Consider the following 24,467-nt stretch of genomic DNA (forward strand, 5'->3'; position numbering starts at 1 on the left):
GCCGAGGACCCCCATGGTCGTATACTCATGGGCCAGTTCGGACAGTTGCCGCATACATGGAAGATTCCACAAGACTTGGTGATCAAGACAAGGACTCCTCCCCACCGGCGTATTCGGCTAGGACTCTTGTTATCCTAGGCCTCTGGTACATTATATAAACCGAGGCTAGGCTAGTCGATAGAAAACATACAATCATACCATAGGCTAGCTTTTAGAGTTTAGCCTCTCCGATCTCGTGGTAGATCAACTCCTGTAATACTTATATCATCAAGAATAAATCAAGCAGGACGTAGGGTTTTACCTCCATCAAGAGGACCCGGACCTGGGTAAAACATCGTGTCCCCTGCCTCCTGTTACCATCCGCCTTAGACGCTCAGTTCGGAACCCCCTACCCGAGATCCGCCGGTTTTGACACCGACATTGGTGCTTTCATTGAGAGTTTTGCTGTGTGACCGGCAAAAGAATCAATGGCTCGCCCGTAGGTCAACTGCGACGTCGGCTTCTTCGTCACCGGCTCGGCCGGTCACCTTGGCTGGACCGAGGACTGTGCCCTACCTCCGATCGTCATGTTCGGATGAGGGCCTTCATCAACATCAACTCCGATCTCTATCAAGATCATGGAGAAATCATCCAGGGAGCCCGGGGGCTCAACATCAACATTGCCCTCGGGCGACCGTGCTATTTTTCTGGACAGCAAACTTGTGTCCGCCGCCACCGCCTCCTCAAGTGTCTTTTTAACGATTGCTTCGGTGGAATTGTGCGGAATTGAGTCTACAACAACCCTGGAAAATTTCTCGAGTTCCAGTAGAGGAATCTCTGGCAATCCATGATATACCGGAGCCCTGTCAAATCTGGACGGGAATCTGGACGAGTTTAGGGCATGGTGTCAAGCTTCTAGCTTGGATGTCCTTTGGAAAATCCAACCGTTGATCGGCTATGGAATTCCTATATCTACCACCTATCAAACAGCTCGATCCGACCGTCCAAACTCCGAGAACCTTCCGATTAGTGCATCACTTTTCGGATCTGTTTTCTGCGCGAAAACGAATCCGACCCGAGTTCGTCTATTTTATGAACGGGATTTGGACATCCCTTTTGAAGGAAGTTTTGTATGGGGTATTGTGTTTTGTTCCCGAACACATCCCGCCAACTTTAAGATCTTTTGAACATGATCTTCAACATCATGCTGGTGTCAAACCAGTTCAGCAATATTGTTCCACGGCTGCCGACCTGCACTAGACACGTCGTCACTTTGTTGAGCCGAGCTCAACTTCTTCGGATCATCATCTCGGCAAGACGAACAAGAGTCCGGGATCGCGAAGGATAAATCGTCACCAACATCGCCACCCCACGGATTACATGGAGCGGGCATACCGGCATCGCCGCACGGTCGCTTCATCAAGCCGGCATCGACCACGTCACGACCTGCACCGGCAGGGCCGCACTATTGCTTCTTCAAGCTGGTGTCCATCACGCCGACCTACTTCGACTCATCAGCTGACATCGAGGCTTCGACGTCTCGACTGGACCGGGGGCTTCGCGATCTCTTCATCAACTTACTCCGGACACTTCGGCATCACTATCCGACCAGCTCCGTCACGTTAGCTGGACCAAGGGCTTTGCCTCGGCGAGCCAACCTTTGCCATGCCGTCGTTTTATCGCCCATCAGGCAATGGGTGTGCGGATCGAGTCCCAATTTTAGGAATCACCTTCCTTTGGATTGCTACAACAAATGAACCAGGTGCTATTAATCCCGGTATTTTTTGCTTGTTTGGGTTCATTTTTCCCAAGAAATTGTTACTCTGGCTTGTCCATCATATGTACACAGGTCTATCAAATGGTGGCTGCATTAACGACGGTCGCATGGTGGTTCGGTCAGTCTCCGTACATAGTCCGGCGAATGCCGCATCCGGAACTCGGACCGACCTGTGAATTCAGGCTTTGCCACACCTTTACCGCATCACGCCGATGCCCTGCATCGACATTGACTTCGACGCTAGGCCATATTTATTTTATTACTTACTTTGCATAAATTATTTATTATGCAACATTTTTTATTATCATTATTATTATTATCTCCGGTTTGCACTATTTTTTGTGCACAGGAAAATGATCTGGATTGGGCAGTATCGTCAACTCGGCGTACTAACATACCACGCCACCTCGGCTAGATGGGGGGCTTCGTCAACACTTCATTACCCCATGCCGGGGACTTCGGCATCACTCTGCCGGCCTGCATTGACCGTGCTATGTCACCACTTCGGCGTGTCGAGCTCTCCGCTCCGCCACCTCGGGACCGGCTTGGGGGATGGAACATTGTCCCGCATCAAGCTCGGACCGCGTCATAAATGCCGAACACATTAACCAGCTAAGTCGCTTTCATGCTCAAAGTTTTAATTTTTAACTTGTGTTCGGTTCGACCAAGCATTATACTTTTTTGGAAAAAAGTTGCTTGTAAAAAATCTCCTTGTCAAAACTTTGTTTGTGACAGGCAAATTCAAATACCCCGTTTATTTGGGGGCTCCCTTGACGGAGCTTTTGCTCTTGCATATGATTATACTTGTACGGCTTCGTTCCTTGTTCGTGTATTACGCCACAATATGCACCATATTGACATAAGCGATTTGCAAGCTGGGTTGCCTGGCTCCTGTGCTTACACCTATGTTCCCGATTGTTCGGCTAGGGAGTAAAGGGAGCACCTCTGCGATTGTCACGAGCGGGTCATCCGAACTCTGACCTCAGACTGGGTGAAGCCGAAAGCTAGTGCTCTTATTGTTTTCAATCATGGTCGGCACACAACGGAACTCATGAGTACAAAAAATCTATTGCACAAGTCTCATAGTAATAATGAGCACCGAAGAAAGGTATCGGTGGGGGTACTATTTTCTTCGAAGATGCTTCTTACACTTTGTTAGTAATATAGTATAAGTTCCCTGAGCGCGCTTTGTCTGTTACAGCCTTATGGCCTGATTGCCTGGTCATCGGAAACACCGTTGATACTCTCGACAGGCGAAGTACATGACACTTTTTGGCCCTTGGCCGAAGAGGGAGAAGCCGACGGTCGGTTAAGACGCGTTTAAAGTTCGGGTGAACACAAATATGATACAAGTACTTCGGTACATACAATCATTATACATAAAATTCTTACCCAAGTCACTTGGGGGCTCTTAAAATTTATATATGAGCTGTAAATGTGTTTTCTTCTTGGTCATTGTCAAAACACGACAGAAGCACAATTTTTTCTCTCTTCCAATTTTCGGATTGGCACCGAACACTTGATCTTGTTCGGACGTCATGTTTTTACTGACGTTTTTTGGTTTTTCAAGCATTTGGCACTTTTAAACTATTTGTGTGTTTTCAGCACAAGTCTCGCAGTGCAACACCGGACACCTTTAGAGATTCGGCAAAAACATTCTCGGATATTGCTATATATGCATCGGTGTCGAATTGTGTCTTCGGTCAATAGTTGGGTTGCCCGGCTCCTGCGCTTGCCTCCTACGTTCCGCTCTGTTCGGCTAGGTGTGCAAAGGGAGAACCACTGCGATTGTACTTCCAGCTCACTTGGTTAAGAACCTTAGTGGAGAAAGCCGAAAACTGACTGTCACAATAAGCGTAAACTGGTCAGCAATCCGATGACTGTATTAAATGACGGGCCATTCATAACATTGGCCGAAGTGTTTACGGCTTGACCTTGATTGTCGCCGAACACTACCGGGGACTAGTAACTAGCCTCCCAAACTAAAATCCTCAATATTTTGCTCTTACATTAGACCGAGGTTTCATGATCATGCTTAGCATGACAACCCAAAGAAAGGGATCGATAGCGGGACTATTTTCTTTGAAAGACATTTCTTATGTTAAACAGTAATATAACATATCTCTCTGCGTACCTTTGTTTATAAAACCGTATGGCTAGATTGCCTTGTTTGTCGTAAATCTTTGCCCTCATAAAGGCTTTATAAAGTAAGACAAACACTCATCGGCTACTGGCCGAGGAGGTGGAAGCCGATGTCGGTCAACAAAGTTTTGTACAATGCGGATCCGAGCATTAAATGATGTAAAGTACTTGGATACATAGAGTCATTACACATAATTTGTGATTTTAATATGGATATCGATCCTTAATTCGGCCACCCGTGCCCGCATTAAGGCTCGGGGGCTACTGGGCTTCGGGATTATTATTTAAAAATATTAAAGGGGCACATCGATCCTCTGATCTGGTGTTGCCACCCGACCAGTGTCTCAGGGGCTACTGCATTGCCTCTCCAATGCAGAAAATTTTAAGTGCAATACAATTGCTGAGGAGATTTTGATCCTCAGGTTGGTCGGCCGCACCCAACCTGAGTCTCGAGGACTGAGCACGCCGCTTTTTGTGTCCCGAAGTATTTTGTCGAGTTAAGACTTGACCCTTAGGCCGATTTTGCAAATCAACCTGAGTCTTTGCGGCTACTGGGATCAGCGGTCTTACGTCATCCTTCAGGTGCATCTCGGATTTTAAACCGATACACACCTTGAGGGCTACTGACTATATATCTCGGCAGAGAATAAATTGCACCAATCAAAAATATTGACAGAAAATCGGCCCACAGTCGGGGTGGTGCACCACCTCGGAAGCAGTCCGGCATAAAGCTTGGGCGCTAGTGGCTGGCTCCATAGAGGGCATTTCCGGCATTAAGCTCGGCTAAACTCCTTCAACTTTTTTTAACCCAGGTGATATGACACCTCGGATATAGTCCGGCGTTGGAGCTTGGACACAGTCCGGCGTTGGAGCTCGGATATATTTCGGCGTTGGAGCTCGGATACATTTCGGCGTTGGAGCTCGAAAGCAGTCCGATATTGGTGCTCAGCTGCAAAAAATACCTCGAATGCAGTCCGACGTTAGAACTCGGACGCAAGAGGACACTGCCTCCCGGGAACAAATTCAAACCCGAGGTGTGGCATAAAAATAACAAGGCATTGATAAAGGCCGAAAACTTAAAGGGGCTCTTCGGATACTCGACATGTAAACTCGTCGAATGCATTTCGGCAACCCTCAAGATCGAAGATGAGAAGATTTGTTGAACCAGTTTTCAAGACCGACAACCGAAGATGAAGAATAGTTTGGAAGAATCGAGGAGCGTCCCTAACTTGAAGACCGGTTAAGGGGGCTACTGACGGTGTCCTGGACTAGGGGGTACTCACCACGTCATCTCCCGATCTGTTAGATTGGGCCGAGGACCCCCATGACCGTATACTCATGGGCCAGTTCGGACAGTTGCCGCATACATGGAAGATTCCACAAGACTTGGTGATCAAGACAAGGACTCCTCCTGTGATAGCCTGGCTTATTAGGGATGATAGACTACTCATATCAATAAGGAATTCCTTCTTTTCCAGGAGCCCATTCAGACAGAACTCCAAAGTTAAGCGTGCTCAGCTTGGAGTAGTTTCAGGATGGGTGACCGACCGGGAAGTTCCTCCCGGGTGCGCACGAGTGAGGACAAAGTGCGCAGAAAAGACTAGTATTGATCTGTGGGGCCAGTCTAGATCCCACCAGGAGTAACGACCACCGGCGGGTGTGTCCGGGGCGTTACAAGTTGGTATCAGAGCCAACCCTCGCGGTTAAATGGATGGTTGCGGACATGTGCGTGGTCATGTTGTTCATGACGTTTGTGACCCATTGTGGCACACGGCATGGCACATGTACTGGACTGGAAGCACAGACGTATGTGCCAAGAGAAAACGTTCATGTGGCCCGACGAGGACGTCGGTTCCTCTGAGTGGGGGTGTATGTGATAGCCTGGCTTATTAGGGATGATAGACTATTCATATCAATAAGGAATTCCTTCTTTTCCGGGAGCCCATTCAGACAGAACTCCAAAGTTAAGCGTGCTCAGCTTGGAGTAGTTTCAGGATGGGTGACTGACCGGGAAGTTGCTCCCGGGTGCGCACGAGTGAGGACAAAGTGCGCAGAAAAGACTAGTATTGATCTGTGGGGCCAGTCTAGATCCTGGCAGTAGTAACGACCACCGGGGGGTGTGTCCGAGGCATTACACCTCCCCACCGGCGTATTCGGCTAGGACTCTTGTTATCCTAGGCCTCTGGTACATTATATAAACCGAGGCCAGGCTAGTCGATAGAAAACATACAATCATATCATAGGCTAGCTTTTAGGGTTTAGCCTCTCCGATCTCGTGGTAGATCAACTCTTGTAATACTTATATCATCAAGAATAAATCAAGCAGGACATAGGGTTTTACCTCCATCAAGAGGGCCCGAACCTGGGTAAAACATCGTGTCCCCTGCCTCCTGTTACCATCCGCCTTAGACGCACAGTTCGGGACCCCCTACCCGAGATCCGCCGGTTTTGACACCGACAGTGGGAATTACTCCCTCTTTTGCCCTACATCATACATCGTAGTTTGGTCTCATTATTTTCATGTCTAGTCGGTTCTAATAGATGTAAGAAAGACATTGCGGTTTCTAGCACGCCATGACTAGAGCACCTCTGGCCTTGGCACACCCGCCTCTGAGTACGCCACGACCAGAGCACCTCTGGCCTTGGCCCACGCGCACCCGAGCGACACCTCATCTCTGGCCATCGGAGCTGAGACCTACGACGACAGGAGACCCAAATCAGGATAGGACTGGCACAATAGGGGGAGAATCATGTGAGGACGGAGCAACACGATTATTGAGGAACCGCTCCCTCACCGACCATGAAGGCCTCCCACACAGATTATGTTTTGTTATATGTGTTGTGATATCAATTGTTCCACATGACAGACACATTTTGGCATGTTAGTTGTGTGAAGCTTTAGTGTTCTTGGGATCAATCTATGCAGAGGCTAGTGGAGATGGCTAGATCCATATTGCGTCGATCCCGGGATGCTACATATATGCTCTGGCAGATATGACCGCTGGCGGCGGCGGCAGGTGAGAAAGTGGCGGAGGAGAGCCGTGGTAGGGGGTGGCGTCGCCACCCGGTCGCCCGCGGGGGACGGGGCAGGGTTGGGGGGGGGGGGGGGTAAGTCCTAACTACTCTCACATGTTGAGAATATAGCTTTATTATACTCAAAAGAGAAGCACCCACACCACAAGGTGACAAAATGAGAAAAAACACAGAAGCAGAAGAGTCGTAAAACAGACACGATTGAGTTAACTCTCGGAAGCCTGGTAGATGGTGCAATGGGTGAGTTGAGTATGGATAAACTGAGGACTAAACACGAACAACCAAACAACAATTGATCAGTTACACTCAAATTCTCCAAACATTCTGATGCAAATCACGAAAGAAACAGGGTGCACCCTAGGACACCCCAGCCGCACATTCATGCACCGATGCATGTACGCACGAGTGCACGATATATCCTCGAGCCTTACTTTGGCTTGAAGGACCGGAGCTCCCAGCGCATTGTCCCAAGGATGCCCCACACGACCGCGTCGTACTGCGGCGACTCAGCGCCGGAGCCCGTCACGGCGACCACCAGCTGGTAGATGAACCCGTCGCTCGACGGCTGGGTCCGGCAGCTGACGACTTTCACGAACACCAGGTCTACCTCCACATGGAGGGCGTGGATGCGGACGGCGAACTGCCCGACCTGCTTGATCGACTGAACGTTCACGTCCGCCACGGGCGTCCACGCCGGCGGTGGAGGTGGTGGCGGGGACGCCTGCGGTGGAGGTGGTGGGGAGGACACGGGCGTCCACGCCGGTGGCGGAGGTGGAGGCGTGGACACTGGCGACCACTCCGGTGTAGAAGGTGGCGGTGGGGACACGGGTGTCCAAGCCGGCGTCGGATACGTAGCTAGGCTTGGTAACGGCACGGCGGCCGTGTCGGCTTCGGCATGGGCGATGGCAAAGAAGGTGGCGAGTAGGAGCGGGAGGAGTACAGGAAGCGACGGACTCATGTCGATCGAGTAGACTTTGTTTGGCATCGTTACGGCCGTGTGGATGCACACTGGCTGCCTACAGCTCCTACCGTAGCTCGAGCTAGAAAAGAGGGGCTAGAACGGGACGTGCTGGAGTTGGAAAGATCACTTCACTTGTGCCCCATTTATAGCATGGGGCTACGTACGTTTTCACAAAATGGCTAGCTAGAACGTACTACGTACTCTATGTATACGAATACCAATGAGTGAACACGTGGACTTCGAGTGTCTCTGGCTGATCAAGTGGTAAGTTCTTTTCGTTACAAACTTAATAATTAGCTTTTGGACATCGATCTCTGATGCATCTCTGCAATTGGGGAGTTTTTGATAAACGTACAGCGCCAGCTGGAAGTAAGACAAACGCGGTTGATCAATCGACATGCATACAACGAGAAGCCCCATGCACTGCGCGCGATAGTCTACGGCCGGGCTGAACCGCGGAGGTGGGATCGAGGCGATTGACCTGCTCTGCTCTGCTCAGTCAGGTCAGCGACCAACATTTTGCGAGAAATGCATTACCCCATATGCCACCACGCGCACATATATATGCATCGCCATGATAAAAAAAAAAGAGCTGCAAGGTGGCCATCAACTTAGCTGGAGAGTGGTTAAGTTAGTACAAGTGTACATTGGTTCTCACAAACTTGGGCAAGGCTAGTCCTAGATTGAGCTTGGCTGTCATGTCCAAGCAAGTCGTCTCCACTATCAAGGCCGGCCGGGGGCAGAACACTACTTGTCCTAAGTTTCTCACCGTCGGTTGCAGTGAACATTGGATCTCGGTGTTACAACTGAGGCCACGTAGTAGGTAATTAAGATCATTGACTTTGGCATTAGACACGGCGGTGCTCCGCTTGAAGTTAAGCACGATTCACACGAGTAGGGAGGCACGTACGCAGGTTTTCTTTTCAATTTTGATTTCGAGGAAGCCATCACGAACGTACGTGGCCATGAGCCCATGGCATCGCATGACAGCTAAGTAAGTAACATTGGTCCAAGACAAAGTCTGTGACTATTAACGAGTACGTACACATATTCTGGTTCGTTAGTTGGATCGTCTCGAGGCGGGAAAAGCCATGCAACATTGTGCTAGAACGAACGGCGTGCATTCTCTGCTTATTTGCTCGCCGAGTTGACTCTCAGAAGTAGTTTTGCCTTCCCCCTCTCTTGGGCCGTGTTGCACATCAATGCGCTCAAGTGTTTCAACAGGCCTCCCTAGTAATGTATGGAATGCAAGGTGTTCTAGCTCAAAAGATCTGTGTACATGCGCAAGTTTGAACAGGGTAAGCGAAAAGGAAAAGGAAAACGAAAAAGATGTGAGCAAGTCGTTGTCCTCAAAACAAGTTGCTAAAGGACGGTTTTGGACAAATGAACCTTGGGGTCTGGCCTCTTTGATAGAAAGTGATTGAATGGTCCTAAACTTTCTTTTCGAGAGGGCCAAGATCTTACATTTTTTTTCTTCCAAAAAGCAGAAAATTAAACACGAACGATGGGGTATATTGATTTTGTCTTCCCTTGCACTCTGCAGCGGTGCACCATGAGAAAAGCTCTATGTCATCTTTGAATCTCCGAAACACCCTCAAAGCGAGTGTAACGTCGTTAACACAAAGGCTAGAGAGTCATCGGTCGGACTTATAGGAAGCTAGCGACAACGAACCGAGGATCATATCGCCTACCAAAAAAAGAGAAGGTGATGAAGGGGGGCTGGACAACCATCCTAGGTCTGGCCAAACATAATCGGGAAGGCCTTACCTTACTATATTTCCGATGAAGCCGAAGTTCGTTTTGAATCGATGAACGGAGAAAAAAATCAAAATACCAAAACATGAACCATCGTCGTCCAATCCAGTTCATCGAACGACGCTATCTAAGACCACCTAGATAAAACATATACAAAACAGGGTCCAATGTCTGACCTTGATTAAAGCTCCACATGCTTGCCATCGATGTCAAACAGCATCGCTAGAACAAGGTAGGGATGGGAAGAACTTATTCCACGTCGTTGATTACAGTATCGCCTCGTCATTGCAAGCCATACACCTAGATTTAGCCCTAGCCAAAGTTATTAGGGCAACCCAAAAAAGGCCAACCCCAATCAGTGGTCCCCCACCTTGTTGGCAGGAAGGAACCCGGAGACAAGGGGAACTGCCGACATCAGCACTCAAACGAAACCCTATCTACCTTTTTATGAAGAGAGAGAGGTGGGAGGCATGAGTGCCGATATAACTCTTGTTGACGACCACTTGGATCTTCAAATGGCCCTCCACTTTAGAGAGAGAGTAAAAACTTTGGCTAAATCCCAATCAACACATGTTTTTCATCTTTTCTAGGAGAGTACCGCACACTATACCCTTTGACATGGGGCCAATTGATCATTAGCCCCACCTTTACCCTGCCCCGACCAATATGCCCATGTTATACATTGCAATTGATAGAATGCCTCATCCTTGCTTTGCCTCTACATAAAATGCCCCACAGTTGACTTGATGATGTATCTTTATTGTACGACAAAATAAGAGGGTGGAAAAGACCAAAATACCCAAAACAAAAAACAAAATGTTAGTAGCCCATGCAATCTTGTACGAATGCCCCAAAAATTCAAAACATGCCTATAAAAATATGAAAACACTACAGAAAATCAGGTATATTCATAGTAGTTGATTGTGCAACTTTCAATCAATTCTAAGCATCATGGACCCGGGAGGCCGCAGTTGGTCACTGTCACGGTCCAGACGGTTAAGGCTGCAGGACCGTTGCATTTGCTAAAATGCCTCTGCCTCTAGATAAAATGCTCCACATTGCAATAAACATCTGTTTTTAATTAACAACTGTAATTAGAGATGGAAATGACATAATGACCCCTAGCCAAAAACACAAGAGAGCACACACGCACAACCCATCTTTTTCCTGTTTGTAAGGTGGCGTATATTGGCCCAGATAGAGCAAAGGTGGGGCAATGATCAATTGGCCCCTTTGAGACAATCAGGGTCGAACGTACTCCTAGAGGGCTCCAGATCCGAGCGAGCTCCTATTATGCAGCTTAACCGGAAAATACCATGCAAATTGTGTCCTAGCGTATTATGTAGCGGCACATTCAGGATTCTATCATATTTTATGTTAACGGATATACAAAAAATATTGTTAGAATTTTTTAATTAAATAATATATTTGCAAAAATAGGACATTTAAATAATATTATAAAAAATTAAAAAAATAGAAAACTTCTTGCGGAAAAGGAAACATGTCTGCATATGTAAATACAAATGTTCATGTATGAAATAAAAAATTATCACATGTTTATAAAGTATACGTTATTAAAAAGGTTTAAATATTTTTATAAACTCATGTTTTGAAATAAATAATACATATTAAATAAAATGTTCATTTTGTATTATAAAATATTCATATAATAATAAAATGCATTAAAATTATTTAATTTCGGAACATTTTTGTGGATATTCTAAAAAGAATTCATGCATAGTAGTATGAAATAAAATGCTGAGCAAGTATTAAAAATGGTTTTACGTAATTTTGTATAAAAAGGTAAAATATAAAAAAAGATAAAATGAATTTTCAAAATGTTTATAAAATGGAAGGAAAAAACTAGAAACCAACACCAGAATAAATCGAAAACACTTATTGAAAACTAGAAGAAACCAACAAAAAGACATCAAAATTGACTAAAACAGAGTGGCCATGCCCATTTGCCTCATGCATGATTTTTTTATGAAAATATCAAATCTATTATAAAGATTCATCGGAAGTACAAAGCACCCCAAACATAATAAAAATTATATCAAGGTCCATGGACAACCGAACAACCATTACCGCCGCTAGGACGAGCTGCTACACGCCGTTGTTGCCGCTCTCATACTGGAGCCGGCCTAACCTTGTCGATAATAGCCGGGAAGTCTTCGTGCACGTGTCCCTAAGAACCAGCATTACGAGCCACATTTGTCGCCATTGGATCCTGCCTCATGCATGATTTGTGTCCTATTCTTCGCAACAACGCAAAAGCCAGATAAAAGCTTTATTTTTCTCGCCCGTGTCTTCACTGGTTCCAATTAGTAGCCAATTCGGCACTTAGAGAAGGGGAACCACTAATCAACATTGAAGTGTAATATAAGTTTTTTCTTATGTTAGCTTTGTGTGTTCATAATAGTGACATATGGAGAATGGAGGTTTTCTTGTCTGTTTGTGATTCACTTTATTGTATTTTTGATATAATTTATTTCTTTAATGTAAGTCAGATATTTTCTTTAAAAATAAGGCAGTGTAAATAATAGTTAAACTCCCCGGAAAGAAAAGAGATAAACGCGCGTGAAATCGTTTATTCGATTCAGGCATATATGACACGTTAAAAAACATATGGCAATCACATTATGCTGGGGAGAAACCTTATTGCACGGCCACTTACGCTGGCACTCCCTCTAAAAAAAAAATACACTGGCACTCGAAAGAAAGGACGACAGAAACAAACTTGCAAAGCATACTTGTGAACCAACAAAGTACCAGTACGGTTGATACTTGCCCTGTCGGCTATGCTATTGCGATCTTCCTGAACCTGCGGAGCTTCCAGGTGCTGAGGCTGGACCCCGGCACGCCCCACACCAGGCACTCGTACTGCGCCCTGCTCCCGTCGGCCTTCGCCGCCGCCACCACCAGGCGGTAGATGGTGCCGCCGCCCACCGCCTCCTCCGTCTCGCCGCGCGCCACCCCCACGTACGTCAGGCCCGCGCTGTGCGCCAGGTCGTACACGATCACCGCGAACCGCCCCACCTGCTGGACCACCACCACGTTCGGGTTCACCGCCGTCCACTTGGCCGCCGCCCCCTCCGGCAGCGTGGCGGCCACGATGAGGACCGCTCCGAGCAGCGGCAGCGGCAGCGGCAGCGACCTCATCTTCTATGTTGCTATCGGACGAGTGAGGACTGAGGAGGCTGCACCGATGCGAGCAATGCTTATTACGTGAGACTTTGGCCCGGTTTATAGTGCGGAAAAGGCGAAAGCAATGCGTCGATCGGCCGTTACGTGTTTTCCTTTTGTTTTTGTTTTTGTTTTGCCTAGGATCAAGTTCAGATCTGCATGCATGAGCGGGATGATGAGCTTGGCATGGCCGGCTTGCATTGGCGGGTAGTCGTGGGCGGTGCAGCGTGTGTTGGAACTTGTTGATGCAGCATGCAGGTCAGCAGGTGCATTTCTTTTCAGCTATCGTTTCCGGTTTTCATGTAGTAAAACCTTGAAGTCTACGCTACATAATCCGTAGTTTACTGAAGTAGTACGTATGATTTGTTAGTAGAGCATTTTTTAGACGGATTTATTCTACAAAAGAGCTTTGTAACGAAGATACAAAAAATGGCAGGAACATAAAAATCATAGTTTTTTTTAGCCAGGCTTCTAATCCCATTCCATGAGTGATGAAATGTGTCACTGATCCATTAACTGATTAACTCAATCTGATTGCGTGCTCTAGGCTAACAGTTCGGATCAGTTTTTTTCAAAGGTAGCTTTGTTTCGGGCAATCCACATAGCTCATGGATCGCAGCTAAACCAATCGTATAAAATTGTTGGTGGACCAGTGTTTGCATGTAACAATGTAATGCTGCGAAGTGGGGGTGGGGGGAGGGGGACTCTTCTCCCCACTCTCTTCTTTAATACTCTTTCCGTTCGGAAATACTTGTTAAAAAAATGAATGAATCTAGACGTATTTTAGTTATAGATACATTTAATTTTATCTATTTCTCCGATGAATATTTCAGGACGGAGCGAGTACTATATGATATATAAACACACTCATGCGTATAGGAAAAGTTGTGTGAAATTGTTCTCCTTCCGACCAAAAAGAGTAGCACCACGAGTAAAATTACCAGATATTGTTAGGGCATACCTCAATGCCAAAAACGGACCCTACCATACGCCAAATCACTTTAGGAACAGAACAGGTGAAAAACAAGCGGTGAGACACATAAAAATCACATGGAATTAAGGTGTCATTTATCCTTGTGATCCATAGTCCCTATGGGAATGTAAACCATATGAAAATTCAAAAGAGTATTTTAGATGTCACAAAAAACACATAAATTGCCGGGGGGGGGGGGGGGGGGGGGCGCATGACTTTATTACCTCATGTTTGGTTTCCTCCAAAATCCATCTGAAGTAGCCATCCATTGGAACTCCACATGAATCTTGGGTAGCCATTCATTTATTCCAAATAATCAAAGAAAAACCTCGTGCAATAATCTTGTCCAAAATTCTTTTGCTTTCCCTTCATCCCAAAGGGACTTAATTTTGATCAGATCTATCACTAGAATTGACCACAGAACCTACACAACTCATGGAATTCATCGACCTTTGGGCCTTTTTCGCTTGAAATGCCTCTCGGTCCTTTTTGGTATGACCCAAATTACTGGAGTTGGGTTGTGCTTGGGTGTACTTTCCAAGCTTTGCATATTGCGCACAATTCCACATAAGCTACCCCCATTTCAGGACTTTAAGATTTGGAAGGCTCCTGGCCCAAAGTCATAAAAGCAACCTCTAATTGCATGTTGCTTCGCGATTATATCCTTGTGGCACACATGCAAACATATGGAGATAACCGTTCAACCGTACACAATAGTTTCGTCACTGAATTCACAACTTACATGTGCAGGAACAACTTTTCCCATGGGTGAAGCTATAAACAACAAAGGGATGGTGTGAAATGGGCTCGATACTGTTGGATTAACGGGCTTGCCCTGCTTATGGGCCAAATGCTTCTTACTATCTCTTTTGGGCAACATTGTTGCATGTATTCTAGATGGGAAAGATGGAAGAATGTTTGGAAGGTCAATATCATTGCAACAGATCAGGGACACATCTTGAACAAAGTGGTGATCAAGCCACCAGCCTTGCCAAAGCAACTATAATCGCGACGACTGCATGTAGCTCTTCTTCCACAAGATTCACACGAATGTTAGTGTCATCGGCAAACATGTAGATCTTGCAACAAGCCAAACGCCCCTTGATAGGGTTTTAGGACATCAGATATCCCACCTTAACTCTCTTGTGAAAGGGGTTGATGGCAGAAACGAATAGCATATGCAAAAACATATATCCTTGATGCAAGACATGCGCGTGGGTGAGGGGGGGGGCAGGAGGGCGGCCGCCCCGGGTCCCCCAACATCGAGGGGCCCCCTCCCGCACAAGTACGCAGGCCAGCCCATGAACTTCTCGAGCATGGTGCTAGGATCGTACAGGCGAGGGCATAACCCATTGATCGATCTGCTGAGAGTTAGACGCATGAGCGCACGGCCGAGATCGTATCTTTATCGTTGCGTATTGCGCTCATAGTTGTACGTAGTAGGGAATATAAAGGAGGGCATCAGAGAAGCAGGTCATCTAATCTCCTTGATGTCAATAAAATGGTCGTCTAATCTCCTCAGTCCCTATTTTCCAAAAGCCCTAATCCGAGGTTCCCATCGTCCGCCGCCAACGATCTCTCATGGTGCCCCTGCATAGTGAAGGTCATCTATCCGCTGCAATCACACGAGTATACGACCCCGTCTGAATTCCTTCAATATGCGTTCCACATGCTTCCGTCGATCCTGCCACCATCTCACCGGAAGAGGTTTGTTGTTCTCTAATTTTCATACCCTCTGATGAATGCATATGTACCAAGATGACTAGTGTTGTAATGATTCAATCATATCTAGGATGGTAGGTAATTATGCCACAGATTCCCCTGGCTACATTAGGCCCTTCCCAGTGCTCCACGATGTATAGGTGCTAAGGGCGCCACGGAGGCAAAAAAGTGATGAGACAAATCAATTAAAGAGAAGAGATAACATTATGGTGACCGGAAGAAAACGGTGCTAAGCGCGTGGACCTATGCAAAATGACTGCCAACCAATGCATGGAGGAATTTAATTGTTAAACAATTCAATGAAGAAAAACTTAGCTACAAAAGCCAAGCACCTATGCATTGAGGAGACTAGTTGCTAAGGTTTTTACTGCACTTAGCATCTCATTTATAAGCACCAATGCATTGGAAATGACCTTAAGGGAGTCATCTTTACAAAGAATGAAGAGAACATCATTTTTATTCAAGTCACCAAAACCATTGAGAGAACTTAACTTTATCCAGGTATGCTATTTATTTATGAATTTGCCTTCATACCTTCAACCTTGGCTATTTTTGGTTCTCTAGTAGATTAATTAATAAGTATGTTAGTGCCAAATATATAATTTACACTATAACATTTTTTGTTGCAATAAGAGAATTTTTTGCATGCTATAAGTCAGTCATGTTATGTTTCTAGTTTCGCCACTAAGTGTGATAGAATTACAGAGAGAAACTATTTACAAAATTTTCAGGAGTAATACTAGTACTTCAGAAATGAATCAATGATGAGACTAACATCAACCCCATCATAGGAGACTTTGCATCGAGTATTAGAAGAAATTGTTAAGGTAATACATACAAGTTATCTGATATAAATATTTAGTTTGAATGCATAACAAATTTATTAGTAATAGTGATTATTTTTGTTATATTAAAGGGCCCGGAGTTTTTGTTTGGCCCCGGGCCCCGAAAACCCCCATGGGGGAGGGGGAGCACTTGGTTCACGTCAACAAAACTCACAACAAGGACCCTGTGACCAACCAGAAAAATGACTACGATCGAAAACCCCGGCTCCTCAGCGATTTGGTCTTCCTGGCCGTTAGATTCGTTTGCTTGATGGAGTTCCGGCCGTCGGATCAAGCCGCTGGAAGACCTCGTCCGTCCGATCGAATCCGGTCCCCCTGTAGCATACTTGATCTCGTCTGGCTCGCGGTGTCGCTCGCTCCCTCCATTCGACCGGGACACGCTGACTTGTGGGACCCCTCGTGTGTGGGCCGCGCCTGTCGGCGGCTGTGGCTAGGAGGCGCCCTATGTAAGTCTTTTGCGGTCCAAATATCGTGCCACCGCCAGTAGTTTTGCCACCCCGCCGAGGGCATTTGCGAGATTTTTCGTGCGTGGCCGCGCGTGGCGTCGTATGGGTGGTTGCGTTTGGCATAGGAGTGAGGAGGGTCCCCGATTGGGTGAGAACCCTAGCCAATTATCTGCCACGCCCCTCTCCCCTTCTCTACCGCAGCCGCCGCCGCTCTCCATCCAAACCCTAACTGTGCCCGCCTCCCTTCCTCCCACCGTCGTCTCCTTCGCCGCCGGGAGCTCAGTCGGGTCGCTGCCGCGGGGTCCCTCCTCGGCCTGCTCGCGCTCGCAGAGGCCGAGGCAGCCGCGCCGCCTCTGTCGCCGGCAGGAGGGGGCCCCGGCAGCAGCCTCTGTCGCCGGCAGGAGGGGGCCCCGGCAGCCGCCGCACAGCCCGACGAACAGGAGCTCCCCGGCGTGGTTCCCTCGACGCAGGGATGCTTCCTCCGTCCACTGCCTGCTCCGTGCCGATGCGTGATTCCGCAATGGCCCGCCTCAGCGCCGCCATCGACTGCTACACCTCCTCCTTCCTCCCCCAATCTCCTTCTTCCTGGTCGATAGCTCGATCCCTGGAATCCCAGGCGATTGATTGATTGGTTGATTGGCTCGTTTGTTTGTTTCCATGCAATTGCGCTCTGCCCCTGCGTCGTCATGTAATGGGTGAACCAGGGCATCTGCCACTTCCACCGCAAGGATGGGCCGTCGCTGGGCTGGATCTGCTGTCACGCTCCTTGATCTATGGGTAAGCCTTCGTTTTGACCTGTTCTTCGTCATCTGCTTCACCTGAGCCGGGATCTTGACATTTGTTTTGCTGTCAACTGGTCGTAGTCGCTCCTTCTTTTGGTCGACCCCCTTGCCGGCTCATCGTTGGATCTGTGGCAGCCTTTGCATCTCCGTCCAGGGACCTGCAGGTTGACCCCTCTTCTCCTTCTTCTCTATGCTGAAGTTGAACGGTGCTTTGGCTTGCACTGGAGATATTCTGCTAGGTTCATGCGTAGTTAGGTTCATGCAGAGGACATGTGGCTAGGTTCATACAGAGGTGATTCTTTTCTCTTGAACCGTCTGCTTAATCTTGCTAGGCCCCTACTCATGGGTGTCTTGCTGTTTCTTTTAGTTTCTTTGGGCACCTTGTGTAGGTTTCTACAGAGTGGATGTTTGTTTTTATCACTCCATTAGGTGCTTGTATCTGCCTAGGTTCTTAGGATTTGTTTGTTGCTGGCTTTATACCAGCTTTTGTTTGCTTAATAATTTTGTCAGGTACCTGCCCTTTTACTTATCAGGGGGTTGGGGAAGATCTGTTTTAGACTTATCTTTCTTTAGTTTTGTTGGGTCCCTCAGTTAGGTTCCTCTCTAGAGAATCTTTGTTTGTTTCCTGTCCCGGAGATGGTCAGAGAAGCTTTGTTTGTTTGCTTAGTGAGTGACAAATCAGGGTGATGGTTTGGCTATGAAATGGCTACTACATTAGATTATGTGTTTTATCCATCCCGGGTTTATTTATATGTGCTTCTTGATGTATCCGGAGATTGTGTGTGTGATTAGAGAAGGTTCACGTTAGAAACTTGGAATATGTTGACTTGCTAAAAGTTCTACAGGAATATTATCATATGTGTACTTATACCAAAAAGACCAAAGTTTGTATGCTTTATTCTGTCATTAAGTATGTTCCTTTTGATGCATGCAACACAAGTCTACAATTTTTGAGAGAAATTTTGAAATGCTCAAGTGTGCAGCCTACGATCGAAAACCCCGGCTCCTCAGCGATTTGGTCTTCCTGGCCGTTAGATTCATTTGCTTGATGGAGTTCCGTCCACCGGATCAAGCTGCTGGAAGACCTCGTCCGTCCGATCGAATCCGGTCCCCCTATAGCATAGTTGATCTCGTCTGGCTCGCGGTGTCGCTCGCTCCGTCCATTCGACCAGGACACGCTGACTTGTGGGACCCCTCGTGTGTGGGCCGCGCCTGTCGACGGCTGTGGCTAGGGAGGCGCCCTGTGTAAGTCTTTTGCGGTCCAAATATCGTGCCACCGCCAGTAGTTTTGCCACCCCGCCGAGGGCATTTGCGAGATTTCGTGTGCGTGGCCGCGCGTGGCGTCGTGTGGGTGGTTGCATTTGGCATAGGAGTGAGGAGGGTCCCCGATTGGGTGAGAACCCTAGCCAATTATTTTCCACGCCCCTCTCCCCTTCTCTACCGCAGCCGTCGCCGCTCTCCATCCAAACCCTAACCGTGCCCGCCTCCCTGCCCCCCACCGTCGTCTCCTACGCCGCCGGGAGCTCAGCCGGGTCGCTGCCGCGGGGTCCCTCCTTGGCCTGCTCGCACTCGCAGAGGCCGAGGCAGCCGCGCCGCCTCTGTCGCCGGCAGGAGGGGGCCCCGGCAGCCGCCGCGCAGCCCGACGAACAGGAGCTCCCCGGCGTGGTTCCCTCGACGCAAGGATGCTTCCTCCGTCCACTGCCTGCTCCGTGCCGTTGCGTGATTCCGCAATGGCCTGCCTCAGCGCCGCCATCGACTGCTACACCTCCTCCTTCCTCCCCCAATCTCCTTCTTCCTGGTCGACAGCTCGATCCGTGGAATCCCAGGCGATTGATTGATTGGTTGATTGGCTCGTTTGTTGGTTTCCATGCAATTGCGCTCTGCCCCTGCGCCGTCATGTACTGGGTGAACCAGGGCATCTGCCACTTCCGCCGCAAGGACGGTCCGTCGCTGGGCTGGATCTGCTGTCACGCTCCTTGATCTATGGGTAAGCCTTCGTTTTGACCTGTTCTTCGTCATCTGCTTCACCTGAGCCGGGATCTTGACATTTGTTTTGCTGTCGACTGGTCGTAGTCGCTCCTTCTTTTGGTCCTTGCCGGCTCATCATTGGATCTGTGGCAGCCTTCGCATCTCCGCCCAGGGACCTGCAGGTTGACCCCTCTTCTCCTTCTTCTCTATGCTGAAGTTGAACGGTGCTTTGGCTTGCACTGGAGATATTCTGCTAGGTTCATGCGTAGTTAGGTTCATGCAGAGGACATGTGGCTAGGTTCGTACAGAGGTGATTCTTTTCTCTTGAACCGTCTGCTTAATCTTGCTAGGCCCCTACTCATGGGTGTCCTGCTGTTTCTTTTAGTTTCTTTGGGCACCTTGTGTAGGTTTCTACAGAGTGGATGTTTGTTTTTATCACTCCATTAGGTGCTTGGATCTGCCTAGGTTCTTAGGATTTGTTTGTTGCTGGCTTTATACCAGCTTTTGTTTGCTTAATAATTTTGTCAGGTACCTGCCCTTTTACTTATCAGGGGGCTGGGGAAGATCTGTTTTAGACTTATCTTTCTTTAGTTTTGTTGTTTCCCTCGGTTAGGTTCCTCTGTAGAGAATCTTTGTTTGTTTCCTGTCCCAGAGATGGCCAGGTCAGAGAAGCTTTGTTTGTTTGCTTAGTGAGTGACAAATCAGGGTGATGGTTTGGCTATGAAATGGCTACTACATTAGATTATGTGTTTTATCCATCTGGGGTTTATTTATATGTGTTTCTTGATGTATCCGGAGATTGTGTGTGTGATTAGAGAAGGTTCATGTTAGAAACTTGGAATATGTTGACTTGCTAAAAGTTCTACAAGAATATAATCATATGTGTACTTGTACCAAAAAGACCAAAGTTTGTATGCTTTATTCTGTCATTAAAGTATGTTCCTTTTGATGCATGCAACACAAGTCTACAATTTTTGAGAGAAATTTTGAAATGCTCAAGTGTGCAGCCAAATATAGCTGTATATGTCAGGACCCCGATTCCAAGTCACATCGATCTAGCCGGTAACACCTCATATCATTTTGCGGCCTCACGCACAGTATTCCCACGGGTGTCACCTTACCATGGCCCGGGACCGTTTGCGCCTTTTGGCTCACGTATATGATAGTGTTGCTAGCATCCATATGACAGAGAACCGGGCCGACATGGCTAGTCGTGAACCCAAAGCGGCACCAACCTATGGGGACAGGCATACATGAGTCACATCGAGCATGTCGGTCAGCAGCGTGTGAATCCGGGATGTAGCAATGGGCTAATAGGACTCCAGGAACCCGGGCTGTAGCAGGCTAGGCAGGACTCCGGATGTCACCGCGTGACATTTCCCCGAAGGGACAGACACAGGAACGAAGTGAAACACATGCCGGCCAGTCAAGTGTCCTGAGCAGTAGTGCTGGGCTAGCAGGACTCCGGTGAACCGGGCTGTAGCGGACTAATATGGCTCATGGAAGCACTAGACTACATTTCCCCATAAGAGAGGCTGCCAAGGATAAACAACTAGATTGTCGGATCCCACACATACCAATCATTTCAATCATACACACAATATGCTCGATATGTGTAAATACAACATGGCATCACAACATAACTCTATGACTCAAGTATTTATTCATTAGGCTCCGAGGAGCGAGATATTACAAACATGGGTCTCATGACCCAACAATCATAGCATACAAATCAAAGCACATGCGGAAGCTTAACATGTCTGAGTACAGACATCTACAAATGAAAAAGGCTAAGAAGCCTGACTATCTACCAGATGCTGCCGAGGGCACAAGATCATAGCTGAGGTATCAAGCTAAACGTCGAAGTCCACACAGAACTACTAGCGAGACTGACGTCTCTCTGCAAAATATAAATTAAGCAAGCGTGAGTACAAAAGTACTCAGCAAGACTTACATCAGAACTAGCTACATATGCATCAGTATCAACAAGGGGGGTGGTGGAGTTTAACTGCAGCAAGCCAGCTTTGACTCAGTGGCTAACCTGAACTACGACTGCAAGCAACTCTTTTGAGGTGGCGCACACGAGTCCACATATTCACCATATCAATACCCCACTATGGATCCGCTCCCGTCTCCCTACGAGAACGCCATCCATAGCACTCACGCTTATCTTGCGCATTTTAGAGTATCCACTTTCACTTGTCTATGAACTGCTATAGGCAACCCAGAAGTCCTTTACTGTGGACGTGGCTATTCGAATAGTTTTATACCCTGCAGGGGTGTACTTCGTCACACATGTTTCCACCACTTAGCGTCTGCACACGACATGTGCTCGGCAGACTTCAAGCGAAAGCCGACGTGGGTTTAGACCACGACCTGACTAACCGCACAAGTCTCTAGTCCAGGTTTATCGCCTATTCGGGTTCCATCCGCGAGGAGATCCGGTCGGAGTTTCGCTCACAGCCCAAAACGATGTGTGCAGGGTTCCCGAGACACCAAACGGGCGCCCGGTACACCATGCCACGGTGTATCTACCGCATCATAGCCAACCCCTGGGGTCAGCGCTACGCACGGCCACCAACACATAGAACACGATGAGCGAGTCGGTGAGCTCGGGGAGGGGCTGATGAGGACGGGAGGTCGCCGGCGATCTCGGCGGCCGAACGACGAAGACGAGGTCGGGGTGGTCGCGTCGAGGAGCGCGAGCGCTCGGGGCTCGGGCAAGACGACGTAGCGGACCGCGGCGGTTCTTCTGGACACGCTGGATGGGCGAGGGAGGGCCGGTGGACGCGGCAACGACGAGCGACGGCGACGGCAGCACTCGGTGGCGCTGTGAAAGCGAGTAGAGGAGGGAGATGGAGTCCTGGGAGAGAGGGGAGAGGTGCGAGGGGTCGAGGGGAGTGTGTGGCGCCCTCGGGTGCCTCCAGCGGCGAGCAGGTAAGCAGGAGGTGGCCGGCGCATGCCGGCACGCGGTGGGCACACGCCCTCACGTCCTTCTCTCAAGAGGAGGACGACGACTGGCAGATGGCTGCGTGGGCTGGGCTTCACAGTAACTGGGCCGAGGTAGGCTACACGTAAGTTTGTGTTCTGTTTTATTTTTCTGTTCTGTTTTCTATTTTTTTGTAATTGTTTTGACTTAAATAAAATGCCAAGGCATTTTCAAAAACCCTGAAAATAATTGTGGGCACTTTTGAAAATATTTCCAATAGCCCTCAACCACTTTCAGAATTATTTGGGCATTTTAATTATTTATAGCAATTAAACGCCCAAATTCAAATACTTTATGAATTCATTCAAAAATCCAAAGTGACCAAGGAAAATGTGCACCATTTTTGGCAGAGGTTCTAGACCAATTCAAAAATGATGAACTTTTCCAAAGGAATTTTGGGTTCATTGAAAATGATTTTCTTATTTGAACCTAGTTGGATTCATCTGTGCTAGGGTTTCAACAGTCCCCAATTCAAATTCATAAGAATTTAAACATGATGCAACACATGACTAGCTAGCTCAGAGCATACTAGAACTAGGTATGTGACAACTCACCCCCACTAAAATAAGAATCTCGTCCTGAGATTCAAGAAGTGAAGTAAGAAGACAGAAGGGTCACAAAACTATCACAGTCTTCTCGATCCAGCTGCCCTTCTCGAAGATACCGATATATTGCATCACATTGATCTTGACGTCTTTGTTTTCGAGATCTTCATTCAACACGATGACGACGGGAGGAAACTCTACAGGATTGATCTTCTCGAAGATCAAGCAAATCATGATCAATTCACGGAATGAGATGTTGAAACATCTCGAGTTGAGACACAAAACACATCGAGAGGGATGGAAGAACAAACGACGAGGTTTGATTTGGTGGGCAACAATCCCATGCTTAGAGAGACCGTGGATGGTGTCAAGGTGGCGAGGAAATAATTGCCATGATCCCATAACGGGGCACCTTGGGGAAGGTGACTCGTAGGGTTATTCCCTTAAATGGCAAAAAGAATTACTTTTGATATCTAGATCATTGAAACTCTTTATACCAGCCTAAGGCAATCACAATAGATCGTTTGGTGGAGTTCAAAGGAATGGCATATCTGGATTCGAATGGATGATGTGGACTACCTTGTTGAAGACAACGCAAGGAATGATTTTTGCTTATCATCAGAAATGGATGGGACCCATGGTAGGACCACTTTTGAAGGTGGTCCTGACCATGAATTACCGAGAAGGGTAGTCCAAGGATGAATGGCACAATGGCGGTGCAATCTAGGAACAAAATGCAAATGCTGGGAATGATTCTAGTAACTAGGGAGAAACTCAATAGTAGAGAGTGATTCCACTGTTAGGAAGGTTATGGCATAATCGAAGAAACTGAGAGGAGATCCCAATTAATGCCGACGATAATCCTAGTGCTTGCGCGTGCTCTCAAGAACTTGAGCATTTCCATAATCATCAAGTTTTACCAATATCCGTGTCAAGGATCCTGGCAACACAACATACTACCATGACGAATAGTGATGGATGATGCAGATGTAAAGGGATATAACACCTTCTCCGATTTCACCTTAGAGAGGCCAAGGAATCAAAATCTGGATGATTGACCGAGAGACATTTAGCACCCTGCTTCTAATGTTCTCCTTGATGTGCTAGCATAACCCATTTATTGATATAGTTTGGTATCTAGGACATCAAGTAAAAGGTCGGACTTCGGGAACTCAAAAATCCATAAGGAACTACTATTGGAATAAATTCTACGAGATCCTTATGGGGAGGTGGCCAACTTCTTCAAACAAGATACTACAATAATAGGTCTTCCGGTTGGGTGTGTTGGCCACGTCATCCACTTTACCGGTTACCGAGAGACCAATATTATAGTTCTTGGGAGAACGTCCCAACCATCACATCTG

The 24,467-nt window shown here is 47.5% G+C and overlaps 2 protein-coding genes across 2 annotated transcripts; both read right to left on the bottom strand.

Moving 5' to 3' along the window:
* Positions 1-7,112: 7,112 nt before the first annotated feature.
* On the bottom strand, positions 7,113-8,024 carry LOC147976633 (uncharacterized). Its single transcript, XM_087519818.1, has one exon. It carries the CDS (start codon positions 7,914-7,916, stop codon positions 7,359-7,361), a length of 558 nt encoding a protein of 185 aa, XP_087375944.1. The 5' UTR covers positions 7,917-8,024; the 3' UTR covers positions 7,113-7,358.
* A 4,239-nt stretch (positions 8,025-12,263) lies between these two features.
* Positions 12,264-12,878, bottom strand: LOC125554217 (uncharacterized). Its single transcript, XM_048717803.2, has one exon. The coding sequence runs from the start codon at positions 12,807-12,809 to the stop codon at positions 12,447-12,449; it is 363 nt and encodes a 120-aa protein (XP_048573760.1). The 5' UTR covers positions 12,810-12,878; the 3' UTR covers positions 12,264-12,446.
* Positions 12,879-24,467: the final 11,589 nt, after the last annotated feature.

Source organism: Triticum urartu, chromosome 4A (genome assembly GCF_056163025.1).
Source record: "Triticum urartu cultivar PI428250 chromosome 4A, HENAU_Tu73, whole genome shotgun sequence".
NCBI lineage: Eukaryota > Viridiplantae > Streptophyta > Magnoliopsida > Poales > Poaceae > Triticum > Triticum urartu.